The sequence below is a fragment of the Ptiloglossa arizonensis genome, chromosome 12 (genome assembly GCF_051014685.1).
Source record: "Ptiloglossa arizonensis isolate GNS036 chromosome 12, iyPtiAriz1_principal, whole genome shotgun sequence".
NCBI classification, from domain to species: Eukaryota; Metazoa; Arthropoda; class Insecta; order Hymenoptera; family Colletidae; genus Ptiloglossa; species Ptiloglossa arizonensis.
In genome coordinates, this window is record NC_135059.1 from 8612966 (window position 1) to 8630037 (window position 17072).

Genomic DNA, 17072 nt, shown 5'->3' on the forward strand with positions numbered 1-17072 from the left:
TTCTTCGAATACGAGTGTAACGACACGAGATACGTGTATCGTCTATTAGGAAATTAAGTATCCGTACGTGTACCACGAATTGTGAATGCACGTGTACGGGGATATTTAAGTGTGTATCCGTGTGCGTACACGTGTACTTTGGTACATTTATGTGTTTATTAATCAATTAGCAGGAACTTGCTAAGTAGGTACGAGTATGTAAATGTGTTGCGTGTAAAACAAAGTATGCGTGTAATATAGAAATACAACGCGGGTAATGAAGTGCAAGTGTAATACAGAAGTACAGGTGTAACACAAAATACGCGTGTGATATAGTAATACGCGTGTGATATAGAAATACACGTGTAATATAGCAATATGCGTGTAATATAGCAATACGCGTGTAATATAGCAATACGCGTGTAATATAGCAATACGCGTGTAATATAAAAATACACGTGTAATATAGCAATACACGTGTGATATTGTAATATGCATGTGATATAGCAATACACGTATAATATAGCAATACGCGTGTAATATAGCAATACACGTGTAATATAGCAATACACGTGTAATATAGCAATACACATGTAATATAGAAATATTTCTTTACCGTAGTTACTTTCTCTCGTTAAAGTCAAAATCATTTTTTTCCAATTTTCGTTCGACGAATACAGTGAACAGAATCTCCAGAATTTGAATTGAAACAAGAAAGAATTTCGGGACAGGTAATGTCGCACCGTTCGAAAGCTTATACGAGCAAACATCGACGTTAATCGTCGTCGCTCCGGAGGCCAAAGCTCAAGATGAGTCAGCATGGAAGAATAGTCGTGGTCAAAGATCGACGTGAGATTGCCACGAACACGGGAAACAGAACGGAGAGGTTTGCGATGAACGCTTTCTAATTCGGCGCACTACTTACGGTGATACGAGTATTCAAATCGCGCTCGAACCAGAGACCGATACAATCATTCTCAAGGTGTATTAATGTTCTTAAATATCGTTTACTCGTGTTCGCGACGCGTCGAGATTCCTGGCGCGAAATATACGGAGCGAGAACGACGCGCCGAGTAGTCGTGGAAAATTTCGCAATTTTGTAAAACATTTCGAGAGAAAAGAAATGAAAGGAACAAGGAAAAGTGTATTTAATCGCGTTCGAGGCTCGAAACTGTAGAGAGAGCAACGTATTTAGGAACAGCCAAAAAAATACGCAATCTGGTGAAACCCTCGAAAACGAAGAAAAAAGAGAGGAACGAAGCAAAAAGAAAAGGGTATTCACTCGCTCGTTTCGGAGCGCAGCGCGCAACGATCACCATAGAGTGAAAGAGAGGGAGAGAGGGAGAGAGGGAGAGAGAGAAGCACGCGATTGCGCGCGGTACGCGGAACGTCGTGGGTGGGGGGTGCGAGACGGAGAGAAGAAACGAGGAGTCGGCCGATCGATCGGCGGCCGCGCGGTAGTCCGCTAACGCGTCGCGACCGTCGCCTTGAAAAGAGACAAACGAGCCGAACGAACCCGGTTTTGCGTCCATCGGGCCAGCCACGGCTCTCTGGTCGATCGCCGCACATGGGCGGACGTATGGGCATGGTTACAGCCGGTAAAATGGCGCCAAGCTCCGACCACTCCGACCACCCATTCCTCTCTGCGCAGTTGCGGCTCCGCCCACTGGATGCGCGCGCAGCCGGTCGTCTCGCGCTCTACGCGCTCCCGTCCTCGAATCTCCGACACCGTGGCTAAGCGCGCGGTGCCACTTGTTTCCTCGTTTCGTTCCTTTTCTCTCTCGTTCTCGCGCGCACGAATTCCACGAATCGTACAGTCTCGCGCGATCGTGCACTCGGAAAAAAACGTGTGTACTGTTTACGAAGATGATCCTCTGGGGCCGTTGAAACCATTAGGAGGAAAGAAATGGGCTATTGCGGGAAGCTGTAACTTTCGGTGATCCAAAATGTAGGCACGCTGCAGAAAGAGGTGGCTCCCTGTGAAGAAAATTCTCGTTATATTTCAAAGACTAATGTACCCCTGGCTGGTTTACGATTGGCTCGTCCGATCTAGATTATATGTTCGAGCGGTGAACACCAGGGGTCGCGATTGTTGGGGATGGAATATTTTGGTTGAACGAAAGTGCAATTTGCGAGTGAGTTATAATTGGAATCCTTTTCTTGCAAATCAGAATAGTTTATTATTATAAATAAACACGTTTTCGATGTTTTATATTCGATATGTTGTACGAGAGAGTTATTTTCGAGTATATAATATATGCGTTCATAGTCAACATCGATAACTTTCCTAAGACACATATGTGTTCATAGTCCACATAATAGTTTTCTCTGGACGCATACATGCGTCCGTAGTCAACACCGGTAACTTCTTCTGAACGTATATATGCGTCCAGAGTCAACATCGATAATTTTCTCGAGACGCATATGTGCGTTTATAGTCAACAACGATAACTTTCTCGAGACGTATATGTACGTTCACAGTCAACAAAGATAACTTTCTCGAGACGTATATATACGTTCGTAGCACTCAAAGGGCTGTCCTCTGTCGAAACAGCGTGCGATCCACGCATGTGCGATACAAAGCCAAACTCTGTGTTGTTCTTTTCGATAGACAAGATCAGTGCATCTTCTGTTGCGTGAATTCTTGACCAACATTTATTTTTCTTTATCGACTCGTCTCGTTGCATTTAAAAATTCTTAACGTCGATGCATACGTTCATGAAAATGATGAGGTTAACCCTCATCGTACCAAGATGGAGTCCCTTGTGTACCTCATTATACGTTTCTTCGATGCCATTCTGTAATTATTAGAAATATATTTAACTTACAATTTCTCTATGGCAAATATTACCAGTCAAATATTACAGAAGGATACAAAAAAAATTGAAAACTTTATATTCGTCAAAATGAAGTTTAATCCCATTCGATATATTAGGGTATACATTCATAATGTGCAGGTCATTGGTTCATCGTTTGCAACGATTTTTACGCGTCACTTGGAAAATTAAAATATTTGAAACGGAAATAATTCCAATTATTGATTATTAATGCTCGTAGGACGAATGTGGGTCGATCGAGACCCGTGTTTTACGACAACTAAAACTTCTACCGATCGGGAAGGCTTGGCGATACTCGAGCCAATCACAATCTGTGTCATTTGAGCCTCCAGGTAGGTGGAAAGTAATTTATGGCCATTTGTCACTCGTTTGACAAACGTTAGCTGCTTTGCAGACCTTACGTTAGTCATCTCTCAGACATTCAACAAAGCAGTCGAAGTATTCCAAGAGTTTCTCCGCACCTTTAGAATGGCCGAACATTTGAATAACGATAATTTTGTGTAGAAATTGCGCAGAGAATTAATAAATATTAATCATTTTCTAAATATGCTGGTTCCTCTTTTCTCTATAATAAACTATTTTAAAATAGTTTAACTATAATAGAATATTTTTTTATAATAAACATGTATTTTTTCCGTACAATAAACCTATTATTTTTATAATAATTAAAAATGTATAACTAAACCTATTTTTTATAATAATTAATAAATTTTTGATAATGAACCTATCTTTTATAATAATTAAAGAATTTTTTATAGTAGACCTATTTTTTATAATAATTAAAAATTCTTTTATAATAGACCTATATACTTTCTCTATAATAAATCTATTCAAAAAATACGAGGAAAAAAATGACACTTTGGAATCTGTTTATGCGTAATTTGGGCATGGGTCAGAAATGATCCAACTTCGATCTTCACGAGATTCGAGGTTCGTTTTTAAAGAAATGAATTTTTCAATTAGTAGAAGACTCTGTTATTACGCGAATTTACTCGATTTTAACATTACGTTGAATCATATTAAAAGAAAGTTCAGCAAGAGACAACGTGTATTCAGTTTAACGATTAAATTTAAATTCTCTGGTTTGTTTGCATACGGTTCTATATATACAGTCTTATCCTGTTTATTTTGGGGTACGGTAGATGAGAATGGGGACTAGAACAAAGTTCAGCTGATGTCATCTAGGCACCGTCATTCCTGGACTATGGGTTGTTTTTGGTGAATTACAAAGGCAAGCTTCGGTTGATGTCATCTGGTGATAGATTATCTCTGAACGATGAGTCGTCGATGCACTTGCATCGATGCATTTGTATCTGTGGGGACCTTTAGTCTCTCGTCTCGAAAGATCTCAACGAACTCGCTGCGAAATCTTTTATTCTTTATTGTTTGTTTCATTTTAAACGGGTTTAACCCTTCAGTAAGCAAAAATATAAGAAAAGAAACAAAGAAATTATACGGTACAGTTGTAGGAGGCTAACAGTCCCGTAACAATATTTCTAAAAGTAACAGGGGAAGAAAAATTCTAAAAGTAACATTTATTTCTAAAAGTAACAGAGAAAGAAAATTCTATCGAAACGATTAAACTGACTGAAAACTGACTGAAAATTGACTGAAGTGAAGTTTTCAACTGAAACAGTTCTATGAAGTACTGAATGTATTAATATTCTTAAATGCTTCGAAAAGTGTAACGGTTCGTTTATCGTATTAATGAACTAACTCAAGAAAAGAATCGTTCATTCGTTTATTCGACCTTTTTTCTTATCTTTGTACCTAGAATCCATACCTGTGATATTTCTCACCTGCTGACAACCAACCTGTACTCGAGAGCGACGCGTCTCGCGATTTAAGTTCTCGAGTCACTGCGCCGGAGTATCGATTCGAACATCGCCATTTTACCTCGGGGACTGCCCGTGGTGCTTTTATTCGATGCCTCGTTTCCGTTAATAAAGCGGGAAACTTTTTATGAACTTCGTGAGAAATCTTCACAGTTATTTCACGGATGTATCGTCGAATGGATATGGAAACTGTAGTAACAGGAAAACGGGGTTTCGTGTGATATTATAATAGTTCTTTAATGTTATATCTTTACATTAGAATCGATAACTGGAATTATTACACAACGATACGTTCGTTACAATGTGTGATTGAAGAGGACATCCTGCAAGCTCGAGTAGTTATTTCACGGATATCCAATATTGTCGAGTGAATAACGAGAAAACGTTGAAATTCGTATAAAATTAATTCTTCAATGTTGTATCTTTACACTAGAATTTGTAACTGGAAATATTAGAAGCGATTCATTCGTCACGAGTGATTAGAGAAAACATCCTGCAAGCTCGAGTAGTTATTTCATGGATAATCAACATTGTCGAGTGAATAACGTGAAAACGTTGATTTCGTATAAAATTAATTCTTCAATGTTGTATCTTTGCACTAGAATTTGTAACTGGAAATATTAGAAGCGATTCATTCGTCACGAGTGATTAGAAAAAACATCCTGCAAGCTCGAGTAGTTATTCCACGGATAACCAATATTGTAGATTGGATATGGAGACTGGTGTAACGAGAAGACGATTTTTCATATAAAATCAGTTCTTTAATATTGCGTCTTTACATTAAAATCGATAACTGAAATTATTATAAGCGATTCAGTCGTTCCAACGAGTAATTGATAAAGACATCCTGTAAGCTCGAGTAGTTATTTCACGGATATCCAATATTGTAGATTGGATGTGGAAACTGGTATAACGAAAAGACTTTGATTGTGTATAAAATTAATTCTTCAATGTTGTATCTTTACACTAGAATTTGTAACTGGAAATATTAGAAGCGATTCATTCGTCACGAGTAATTGATAAGGACATCCTGCAAGCTCGAGTAGATACAAAGAGTAGACTAACGAGAAGATTATTTTCCTTACAAAATTAGTTCGTTACCAGTAACGAGTAATCGAGGAGAGCTTTCTGCAAGCTCCGAGTATATATTCCATGAATGACCAACATCATCGATTACATCCGGAGACTCAGTTAACGAGAAGATTACTTTTTCGTACAAAATTACATCCTTAAACTCTTTTCGCGCGTAAACCAACGTTGTCGCTTGGATACGAATACTCGAGGTAAGGAGAAGACGATTATTCGTAAAAAATTATCTCTTTACTGGTAGATCTTTACACTAGGCTCGGTAACTGGAATTTATTACAATCTGAAGGTTCGTTTACAACGGATAGTTGAGGAGTACATCCTGCCTGGCCAGCTCGAGCAACATGGGATCGTCGAAGAATTTGTTTATCGACACGTCCTCCGAGAGCCCTTTGCGTCTTCGTGTTTTCAACATGAACTCTCTGGCCAGGTGGGTGGCCGGTTGGGGTTCCAGCGGTCGAATCGTGATGCTTTTGTCCAAGGGATCGCCAGGCACGATCTGCCAATGGTGAAACACGGAAAGACAGAACGCCTGGCCTTGGGTGTGGGTACGCAGGTCGGTCTCGAAACCGAAGCTATCGATCGCTGGTATGAACGCCTTGATGGTGTACAACGGGCTACCAGGAACTGGTGCGTCTTGGGTCACGTGTCCTCTTCTTTTGGCCAATACCGTGTACACGGCCGAGACGCAATCAGCCGGGGCTTGGACCTCCACGAACAGGTAGGGTTCCATCAATCTGGGTGTCGCCATAAGGAAAGCGGAGTACGCCACTCTTCTCGCGGTGGGAATTATCTGACCACCTGCAAAACCAATGGAGTCAATCCTTGGTACGTGTTCAACGTTTTCGGTGCTGCACACACGCACACACACACACACAGAGATCATGGGACTTGGGTGCAACGATAGAGGTCGCTGTAGAGGGCAGTGTACTTCGAGGAGGTACATTGGGTTGTTCGTTCAAGTGATTTCGTTTTCCAAAATGGAGAATATAGAATTTAATAAACCGTTTATACATTGTAGCAAAAATCGTGTTTCATTTTCACCAAAAAAACAAAACGACTTTCCGAACAACACGATACATTTCAAACTGTGCCTCGATTTTATCGATGTTACTTCTAAATTAACATTATTGCAGGAATAATATAGTTATAAAAGTACGTTCGTAAACTTTCAAATAGCATTATTCTTGTTGAAAATACTATAAAATAAGTACAGCCACAAATTATCGAATACTTCTACTTTCTACGCTACGTTTCGAACAGATATCGTGACCATTCTTAAATATAGAAAATTGGCATGGCGGTCAACCTGTTAACGATACTTTAATAATAATAAGTAACACTATGTAAGTATAATAGTTCACCAACCCCCTCGATGAAGAGGTTCCTGAGCGATCACCGCGTCCAGAATCTTGAATTTCACATTTCGAATCGGTTCCTCGCACAATGGGCCCTCTCGAGTGCCCCATTGAAAGCCCTGTATGATGGCGTCTCGCGCGCTGTTCAGCAACGATTTGTCCACCTCCGATGGCAGTGTGTCGTCTACCAGAATATTGGGCCCAGTGGCGTCTGGCCCGAAGGCCCATATACTACGCGCAGCCAGCAAGTCCCAGTCGTATTTCGTTTGGAAAAACTCCCCTAGTCGTTTTCTGCAAGTTTCGACAGAATCGAAAGTACGAGAGATACTTAGTAAGAAGAGTACAGAGAGTTGAATTTTAGTTTTTATCGTTTGAGCAGAGATTCTCAAACAATAGATCGAGAGTAATTTAAACGTTCGTCAGGAAAGTTTTCCATTGCACAATTAAATAAATTTGTATATCACCTGAGTGATATTTGTTGTTCGAACCAACACCTCTTTTCGAAGTGTGCAGTACGAGCGAGTGTGTCGTGGAAAAATGACGTGAGATCATTCACTTCGAAATCTTCAACATTTGTCGATTTCACGTTCTTTCGGTAAGCGTCAAACACGAAACGACGCGTTCAAACGTACCTGTTTCGCGTAATTGGAACATGGATACAAGTTTAAGAAACCCTATCTTGGAAAGTAGTTAGCTTCGAGTACATTTGATTTCAAAATCTTCGAAATTTTTCGATTCCATGTTTTTCCACCGATCGTCAAACATGAAACGACGCGTTCAAACTTACTTGTTCACGTAATTGGAACATGGACACAAATTTAATTCCAATTTGATTCAAAAATTTCCGAAGTTTCTCGATTCCACGTTCTTCCATTGATCGTCAAACGTGAAACAACGCGTTCAAACTTACTTGTTCCACGCACTATCTATACATATTCCGTTTCTATATGCTCCATGAGACCCCTTTCGAGCGAATTTAAATAAAAAATACCATTTTCGAAAGCGAATCCAAGTATGAAAATCCTTATCTTGGAGAGTGGTTCGCTTCATGGATATTGCTCCTCTTTCAGTAATCGTCAAACGTGAACCAACCCGTTCAAACTTACTTGTTCCACGTGATTCGAACGTGTTCCGCCTCTATGTCCTCCGCGAGGCCCCTTTCGAGCGGCTCGGCGATCATCGTCAGCTTGTTCCGTTTGTTCGGCGTTTCAGCGAAACACTTCAACGAGCTAGTTTCCACCACTGTCTCCGCAAAAGCGACCACAGGATCGGCAACTTTAATGTCGATCTCCGAATACATGCGACGCAAGTCGTGCATCGCGCAATCCAGGTACAACTCGCCGGTTCCCAGTACCACGTGTTCGCCGCTCTCCTCGACTCTGGTACCCAACAGCGGGTAACTCTTATTCACCTTTCTCAGACCGTCCAACATTTTTGGCAGTTCTGACGGATTGACAGGCTCGACCGCGATCTTGATCACGCTTTGCGTGTTGAACTTCAACGGTCGAAAGATATGCAGATCGTCCGAGCTGTTCAGATCCGTGATCGTGCTGGTTTTCACGATCGGTCTGTCGATACCCTCTATGAGCACCCAATTGCCCGCCGGGACTCTGTTCAGCTCGATCGAGTAGCGTGCCTCGCTGATCCACAATCTACCAACGGTGAGAACGCGCGAATCCTCCTCGTCCGTGCGCGAATACGCTTCACCTAACACGCGAACGCGTTGTCCAGCCTCGAGGGTACCGGACATCACTCTTCCGAGAACGACGAACAACGTGCAGTCCTCGGTGGGGTACATTTTCGTGCTGTGAATCATCAATCTTCCCTGGAAATATCGTTTAACCGTTTAGAATTCTACCAATCGTCTATGAAAATATGTAAATGGTCCACTAACATCAGGATCACAGTTGACCATGTTCTGGGCGAGAGGCGAATCCATTGGTCCTGTGTAGACGTGTTGAACTTTAACCGGTGCATGGGATTGTGGACTGGGAACGTGAGCCACGCACATGTCTACCAGTCCGCACATGTCCCCTAGAAAGCGCGTGCAGACGAGCCTCAACAGAGGTCTGATGTTCATCTTCATTTCCTCCGATGTTAATCTGATGCCCAGTTCGTCCAACACTATGGAATTAAATAACGATTAGTACAACCTATCGATTGAACGCGGTGATACGTAGCAACGTTACCGACCATCGGGCAAAGTCGTGTCAACATCGCCGACAACCTGCGCGAATATTTTGTACAACGGTTCGAGAATGAATTCGATGAAACTGCGCTGCGCCGTATTGTGGGGCGGTTTCTTGGTGAACTTCCGCGTCTTGGAGTTGAAGTATATGTCGCCCCACAATCGTTTCGCGAACTCGTTCGCGTTTAACGTGGGATGGGTCTTTGCGTATAGCGCGGCGAACGATTTCAGGGTGAAGCAAACGTTGTACTCTGAGCTCGCGAAACAAACGTTCCCGATCGCTGGCGACACGAACGACGGATTCTCGTTGTCCGAGTAGAGCGCTATCAGCCCGTTGATTTCCTCGATGATGTGTCTCAGCTTGTAGTACGCGTCCAACGGTGGTAACTTCAGCTCCAAAATGAGACGGTCTATCTTGTTTATGCAGACCGTCAGCGCGAGTTTTTCTTGCAGAGCGTGTTTCAGTAAACGTTCTGTGTTCAACATCACTCCCTCGGCGGCGTCAACGATCAGTATCGCCCCGTCGGACAAACGTATCGCTGCTGTCGCCTCGTCGGAAAAATTTACGTGACCTGGTGTATCGAATATGTTCAAAAGATACGATTTGGACTTGACGTCCTGCAGCAACAGAGTAACGGGCGTTGCCTTTGTCGACACACCTCGTTGTTGCTCCGTGAACAACGTATCCGTGTACCTGTCGAGGCAAACGAGTTTTTTATTAACGAACGATAAAAGGGGATGGACGAAACATCTGTAATTCGCTTGTATACCTCAATGGTTTTTCATCTGTCACGCTGTGCAGATAGGGATGAGTTTGTCTTACTAGACAATCCACCAGAGTGGTCTTGCCGTGGTGTAAATGACCTAGTAAAACAACATTTCGTATCAGATGTGGAGCATCCATCATATCGGCTAAAAATTCTATGCTGTACGTTGTATCTGGAAGTTGTTGTTGTTTTATTTGAAACTTTGGTTTTCTGGTGGGTGCTATCAGTGGTTTGTCCAATGGCTGAGCATCTTCCTCTTGTACCAATGTTTCCACCTGTAACATATCGCTATTAGATAAATTGTAATTACAAAAGCATAGATAGAAATATATCTGTGATCAATGTGCATACTTCTGGTCCATAAACTTCCAATGCACTAGGATAATATCTCTTATCTTCGTGCAATACAACTGCCATAGAATTGCCTTGTTCAGATTGTTCTCTAGATTCGTCTTTGTCCTCTTCCATCTCTTCATCGGAACGTTCTCTGTCTTCGATGTCGTCCCCGGCATTTCCGTATTCATTTTCATCTTCGCTATCGGAGGCCAAATCGGGTCCAATGTAGTTGCCGAATTCGTCGTACAGATCCGCGTCCATGATGAATCTTGCACTAACTTAAATAACAACTGCAAATACCACGGTTCGAGTTTATTTACTTGGCATAGACTACTTTTACTTCGTTCGTGACATATTCTTTGTTTGTTTTATTTTCTTTAAATAACCTTAATTACGATTGTTTACATCAAGTGATTCGCGTACATAACCTCAAAGCCGACAAGTAACCGGTCACGTGTAGATTTGTGAAAGAAACGATTAATCGTTAACCAATGTCACTGAACGCGACGCAACATTTACGAATTACGTTCATTAAGGCCGTACACTTACCAAAATTTATATTATATACAGCGGACGTTTAATCGATGTTGTATTTATAATTGGTTACGGTTATGAAGCGTACATTGCGCGAATCAATGTGATAAAATAAATAACAACATGTTTTTAAATATCTTTAATCGCAACATTAATGGTACGGAATATAGAATTCCACGAAACACTTGTTTACGAATAAATTACACGCGTGTTATTCGCATTGCACAAGATACACAAATCGTGTAAACTGTGCAGAGTGAAGTAAGCGGGAAAACAACATGACGTGCCAATATAACGAAATCATTTCTATCGTGTGATTTTATCCTGTAACGAGGTAATTTCAAAATGTCATCGAATACGTGTATGCGATCCACGAATTTGCGCATTTAGAAGTGGTGACGATTCTTAAATTCGGAATTGTCTTCTCATAGATGAGATTAGATCAGCTAAACATCGTTGGTATGATTGCGAAACACGCCGTGTTGACTGCAATGTACGCCGCTAGGGTAGTTAATGTTTGCGCGCAGGTCGTAAAAGTATACAGGACCTATCATACACGGCACTAATGTTAGAAGTTTACACAAACATACTTTCTACATAGATACGAATGTTGCCCACAGTGGCCCAGACTGACAGCTGGAAGAACGCGAAGCAGGAGTGGCAGATCATGTAAGGTAAGTGTTCTTTGTTTTGTCGAGGAATAGATAGGTTTGAAACGGTTAAAGGACGATATTATAGACCGATCGGCTCTACTTACGCGTCGAAAACTTCTCTTCTAATTTTGTCCTATTAAGTGTAATTGACACACCCGCTACATTACAATGCTCAATGTTACTTTTCGTTTCTCGAGTTCGCGTAAACAAAATTATCAACTCCGGTGTTACGTTAGACGCGTTAAAATATCCGTGAGCAACGTGTTGTCACATTCGTCGTTTTAATTAAAATAACCCTTTCAGGGCACCTTGGCTAGACAGTGAAGCTTGACAACTGACGAAGAGCCACACTGCTAAGAATACATTAGAAGAGTTGACAGAATAGGCAGAAGAAGGCAGAGCAGTGGGGGAGGGGGTGGGAAAACAAAAGGCGGTATGACACGACCTCCTAATAATGACAACCTTATGACCTTCAAGTTGGTCGTAGTTGGCGATGGAGGTGTTGGAAAGAGCGCGCTCACCATACAGTTCTTTCAACAGTTATTTGTTACCGATTACGATCCCACAATCGAAGATAGTTACATTCAACATACAGAGGTAGACAAACAATGGTGCATTCTAGATGGTAAGTAAAACTGCATTACATTCAAACGGCTTTGTTGCGTTTAATTTTTGGTTCTACGGTCCGAGACAGTGCTATCCGCTATTTTCTGACTATGCTTGGCGCATTATACTAAACGCACAATGCATCCTTACATGTACAAAGGTTTATTTGTATCTAACAGTGCTAGATACAGCTGGTCAAGAAGAATTCAGTGCCATGCGCGAACAATACATGCGCAAGGGTGATGGGTTTCTGTTAGTGTATTCTGTGACCGACAAACAGTCGTACGAGAATATCATGAATTTTTATACCCAAATACTTAGGGTGAAGGATAGAGATGTATACCCCATGCTTCTGGTAGCCAATAAAGTTGACTTGGTACATTTGAGAAAGGTTACAGAGGAACAGGGAAGGGAATTGGCACACCGTTTGGGTATACCTTACATTGAAACTTCTGCCAAAGATCCACCGTTAAACGTAGACGCAGCATTTCACGAGGTAGGGGACGAAGAGAGTAGGTGGATAAGACAGAAATTATTGTTCAGCTGGCAAGTAGACTAGAACGGTTAAGAGGCTTGAATCATTTTGTCCTAGGTCGTTCGTATTATCAGAAATCAACCTCCGACCGAATTGGAAAAAAACCGGAGGAAACGGAGACGTTCAGGGAAATGTAATCTTTTGTAAACCTCGAGAATATCAAGCAAGTATATTGGAGGTTGCGCTACGATCACGCGCCGCCTTCCCGAGGAGTCACTTTTTTGTCGCAAAAGTGAAACGCACCTGCCAAAACAAAAACAAAAGAAAAGAAAAGAAAAGAAAAAGAAAAAAAAAGCAGAATGGGTCTTCTGTCCTCCATCGTATATAGGTTACTACGACTTGTGAATTTTTCCTTTTCTTTTTCCATTCACGTATATGATTTCGTAGTATTAACGAGCGTCGAACGATTGATATCCCACCCCTGTATAATAAGTGTACAAAATAGTAACGATAAGTCATGCATTGATCGAAAGGTAAACAATGCTCCACCTATCTTCAAGACGCGATTAGATTTTTTAAATGGAAACCAATTCAGTATCGGGTTAAGACTTGAAAAAAAAATGGAAAAATTCGTCGGAGATATTGACTGTTCATCATCTCGATAACACAAGACCGCATCTCTGTACACGCGTACACATCAATTTTCTACCATCGACGAAACACTATGGAATTGAGCGTTTTTTATTGCACACTGCATACATAATTCTATAGAGAATCTTTTTACTTCTTCACGTAAGATCTTGTCATGAAATGACTATAATGGTTTCGTATATCGACTCAGCTCATTTTTTAAACAGCTGTCGAAAATCATAGCTTTAAGCGTATTTATTTGTGTTCCATTAAATTAAGCGATACTTTTCTTCCGATATTGTTTTCGTATTGTGATATATTCCACGACGGTCCGTCGTTTCTTCGAAACAAGTATTTTTCTTCGTATACTACAATAATTGTTCTTGACCGAATTCACGCGACGGTGTTCATTACGCGTGTATATTGTTTGTTGCACGGTTTCTTTCTTTTTTTTTTCCTTTTTATCGAATTTGTCCGTTTCTTGAGTAACGTTCGTTAAAGAAATCTTTCGGTCGACGAGTATTCGGTTTTATCAGCGATTGTGCATTAGGTGTTCCAAGCCTAATGAGTAATTAATATTCTGAATCAGGAATAAAAGTATTCAATGTGAGGCAATATTGCCTCTGCTATTAGATTACTGGCTTTCGTGCACACCGAGGTCTGATGTAAATTATCTATCGCGTTCGAGTTTACAAAGAAAGCAAATATACGTAAAACATTGATTTTAGATTGCCAGCCCAGCGAGACTAGTGCATTATTAGATAGCTACGTTTTATTTCGACATTGTGCAATTAGCAGAGTATTATGCTTTTGTAACACGGGCAAAATTTCATTGCTATATATTATATATACAATATATAATATCTATAACATGTACAATATATATTGTATATTATATATTATATATCATTCGTTAATTTCGTTCGTCACCGATTTCTGTTATCTTAGATTCGAAACGTTCGTATCGTATCGAGTACAATGCTGCGAACTTCGATTATGTCAGACCTTTTTATATGTATTAAGAAAATAATGCCATGGCCTACATTAGTATTTAAACGTAAAAGAAAAAAGAAGAAGAAGAAGAAGAAGAAGAAGAAAAAAAATGAAAAAACAAAAAAGAAAAAAGAAAAAAAAAAAACAAAACGAAAAAAGAAAATAACGAAAGAAAACAGAATATGTACGTTTAAGGCGAGAGCGCCGCGAAGCGCGCGGGTTGCGCGTGTAAATAACTCGAGACGAGTGCGCGAAATTTATCGGTGAAACGGAGCAGCGCGCGGTACCGGTGACTCGTTACCGCGTATAATAATTGCATCGAGTTATTTACAGTGTGCAACGAACGCGCGATAAAGCGACGACGGGGAGGCAGTTTACAAATCGCTCCGAGATGGTTGTTCACAAATTGTTCCGTAGCGAAGAACCGAGCGCGTTTACGTTATAATTTCCGCCGCCTTTGTGCCCGTAAAAATGTACGAGCTTTACGTTACTCGTTGGAAGGAAGAACTGTTCGATCACGGTATCACGTATATAGGCGTTAACGCACGAAGTGCTTTTTCCTACGTGTAGGACACGATGAGAAACCGATTAGTTAATTTTCAAACGGCACGACGCGATACGTAATTGTGCACACAAACGTCTTGGTGCGAATTAATTGATCGATTGATTAATTAATTCTAACAGTGAAACATATTTGCCTTGAGAGAGAGAGAGAGAGATAGAAATATAATCTGTATTATCGAACAACGGTTAAAGGTCAGCGTGACACACGGACTCCGGGTAGTTGCCATACGTAGGAAATTTGCTTAACTTTTTTTCTTTCTTTTTTTTTTCTCCTTTTTTCTTTTTTTTCTTTTTTCTTCAACAGAGAAACGTTATCGTCCGCGCGTGGATTTCAATATCGTGGAAAATCCGGGCGACGATAGCGTTTCGAATCGAAACGACGACGTGGAACACGTTTGTCCGTACGCAACGAAATATTACGAGTTTAAAAAAAAGGAAAAAAGAAAAAGAAGAGGAAGAAGATGTTCAAGATACAAATGATGCATTTTGCTCCGTTTTGATAGTTTCGTTTGTCGGCGAGAGACTCGTAAAATTAAGAGTATTACTTTAGCCAATGTATTCTCGCAGATTCGGGGACAAGCTCAATGCGTAGTTTAAAAATTGCACCGCACGAATAACGAAATAACGAATTGTACAAATTTTACCGAAACATTCGCACACACCGATCCCGCGAATTTACGAACCCGTGTACGGGTTCGGAGTACGTACGTACGGTACCGTACGGTGAATTTTATCGTTGTACACGTAAAATTGACAAGTTGTACGCGCGAGTATGTTAATTTAGCGCGTTTACAATATCTGTCGGATTTGTGGTACGGCTGATTTGATTTCTATACCGCGCGGACGTATTGTCCGCGCGTAACAATACCGTTTATACATTTCCCACGTGAATTGAAACGAATCGCTGTTGCTGCTACTGCTGCTACTGCTGCTACTGCTGCTGTTGCTGCTGCTGCTGCTGCTGCTTTATGAATGTATGCGTTGTAAATTGATATTTTGTTGATCGTACTGTTATCGTTTAATAAGCACCATATATATATATGAATATAATATAATAATATTGTGTTATACGTGACACGTCTGTTCGAACGTAACGAAATGTTACAAGTTTGAAAAGAAAAAAAGAAAAAGAAGAAGAAGAAGAAGAAGGAAGTAGTGGAAGATAGAGAAGAAATTGAAGATACAAATGATGCATTTTGCTCCGTTTTGGTAGTTTATGTTTATGTTTAGACTTGGATCTTATGTGTAGACTCGTAAAATTAAGAGTTTATATCTATCTATATATATACATATAGATAGATAGATATATACGAAACTATCATATAGTTTATGTTTCATATATATATATAAAGATTTTGAAAGAATTGTTTTGAAAAAGATTTTGAGAAAATCGTTTTGAAAAAGATTTTGAAAATATCGTTTTGAAAAAGATTTCGAAAAAATCGTTTTGAAAAAGATTTTAAAAGAATCGTTTTGAAAAACATTTCGAGAAAATCGTTTTGAAAATGATATTGAAAAAATTGTTTCGAAAAAGATTTTAAAGGAATCATCTTGAAAAAGATTTCGAGAAAATCGTTTTGAAAAAGAATTTGAAGGCATCGTTTCGAAAAACAGATTTTGAGAGAATCGTTTTGAAGAAGATTTTGAAAGAATCGTTTCAAAAGAAAGATTTTGAAAGAATCGTTTCAAAAAAAAGATTTTGAAAGAATCGTTTCAAAAAAAAGATTTTTAAAGAATCGTTTCAAAAAAAAAATTTTGAAAGAATCGTTTCAAAAAAAAGATTTTGAAAGAATCGTTTCAAAAAAAAGATTTTGAAAGAATCGTTTCAAAAAGAAGATTTTTAAAGAATCGTTTCAAAAAAAAGATTTTTAAAGAATCGTTTCAAAAAAAAAGATTTTGAAAGAATCGTTCCGAAAAAAAAGATTTTGAGAAAAAGGTTTTGAAAAAATCGTTTCGAGAAAGATTTTGATAGAATCGTTTCGAAAAAGATTATATATACATATATAGATATATACTCTTAGATATATATGTATATATATGTGATACATATATATGTACAGGTATATGTAACTTTAGATGGTCACGTAGTTACGTGCAACACAATATTATTAATATCGCCGCTTCGTTTAAAGCCCGTGGGTTCAATGGTAGATGTTGTCGCATCGGGGATATAATGTGGACCATCCGTTCGGGTCGTTCGATCGAAAATTTCTCTACAACGATAATTGTAT

General features: G+C 39.8%; 2 protein-coding genes across 3 annotated transcripts; one reads left to right on the forward strand and one right to left on the reverse strand.

Moving 5' to 3' along the window:
• Window positions 1–5489: 5489 nt before the first annotated feature.
• On the reverse strand, window positions 5490–11783 carry LOC143153143 (116 kDa U5 small nuclear ribonucleoprotein component). Of its 2 annotated transcripts, none has more exons than XM_076324025.1 (8): window positions 11678–11783; window positions 10402–10676; window positions 10054–10325; window positions 9289–9977; window positions 8990–9219; window positions 8202–8920; window positions 7106–7386; window positions 5490–6538 (listed from the first exon to the last, which is right to left on the reverse strand). In XM_076324025.1, the coding sequence occupies exons 2-8, from the start codon at window positions 10645–10647 to the stop codon at window positions 6033–6035; spliced, it is 2943 nt and encodes a 980-aa protein (XP_076180140.1). In that variant the 5' UTR covers window positions 10648–10676; window positions 11678–11783; the 3' UTR covers window positions 5490–6032. The 2 variants fall into 2 exon arrangements, with proteins under 2 accessions (XP_076180140.1, XP_076180139.1); XM_076324024.1 differs by lacking the exon at window positions 11678–11783 and adding an exon at window positions 10936–11149.
• A 214-nt stretch (window positions 11784–11997) lies between these two features.
• LOC143153144 (ras-related protein M-Ras) lies at window positions 11998–15164 on the forward strand. The gene is made up of 3 exons (XM_076324026.1): window positions 11998–12198; window positions 12359–12675; window positions 12772–15164. The coding sequence occupies exons 1-3, from the start codon at window positions 12009–12011 to the stop codon at window positions 12859–12861; spliced, it is 597 nt and encodes a 198-aa protein (XP_076180141.1). The 5' UTR covers window positions 11998–12008; the 3' UTR covers window positions 12862–15164.
• The last annotated feature ends 1908 nt before the right edge of the window (window positions 15165–17072 follow it).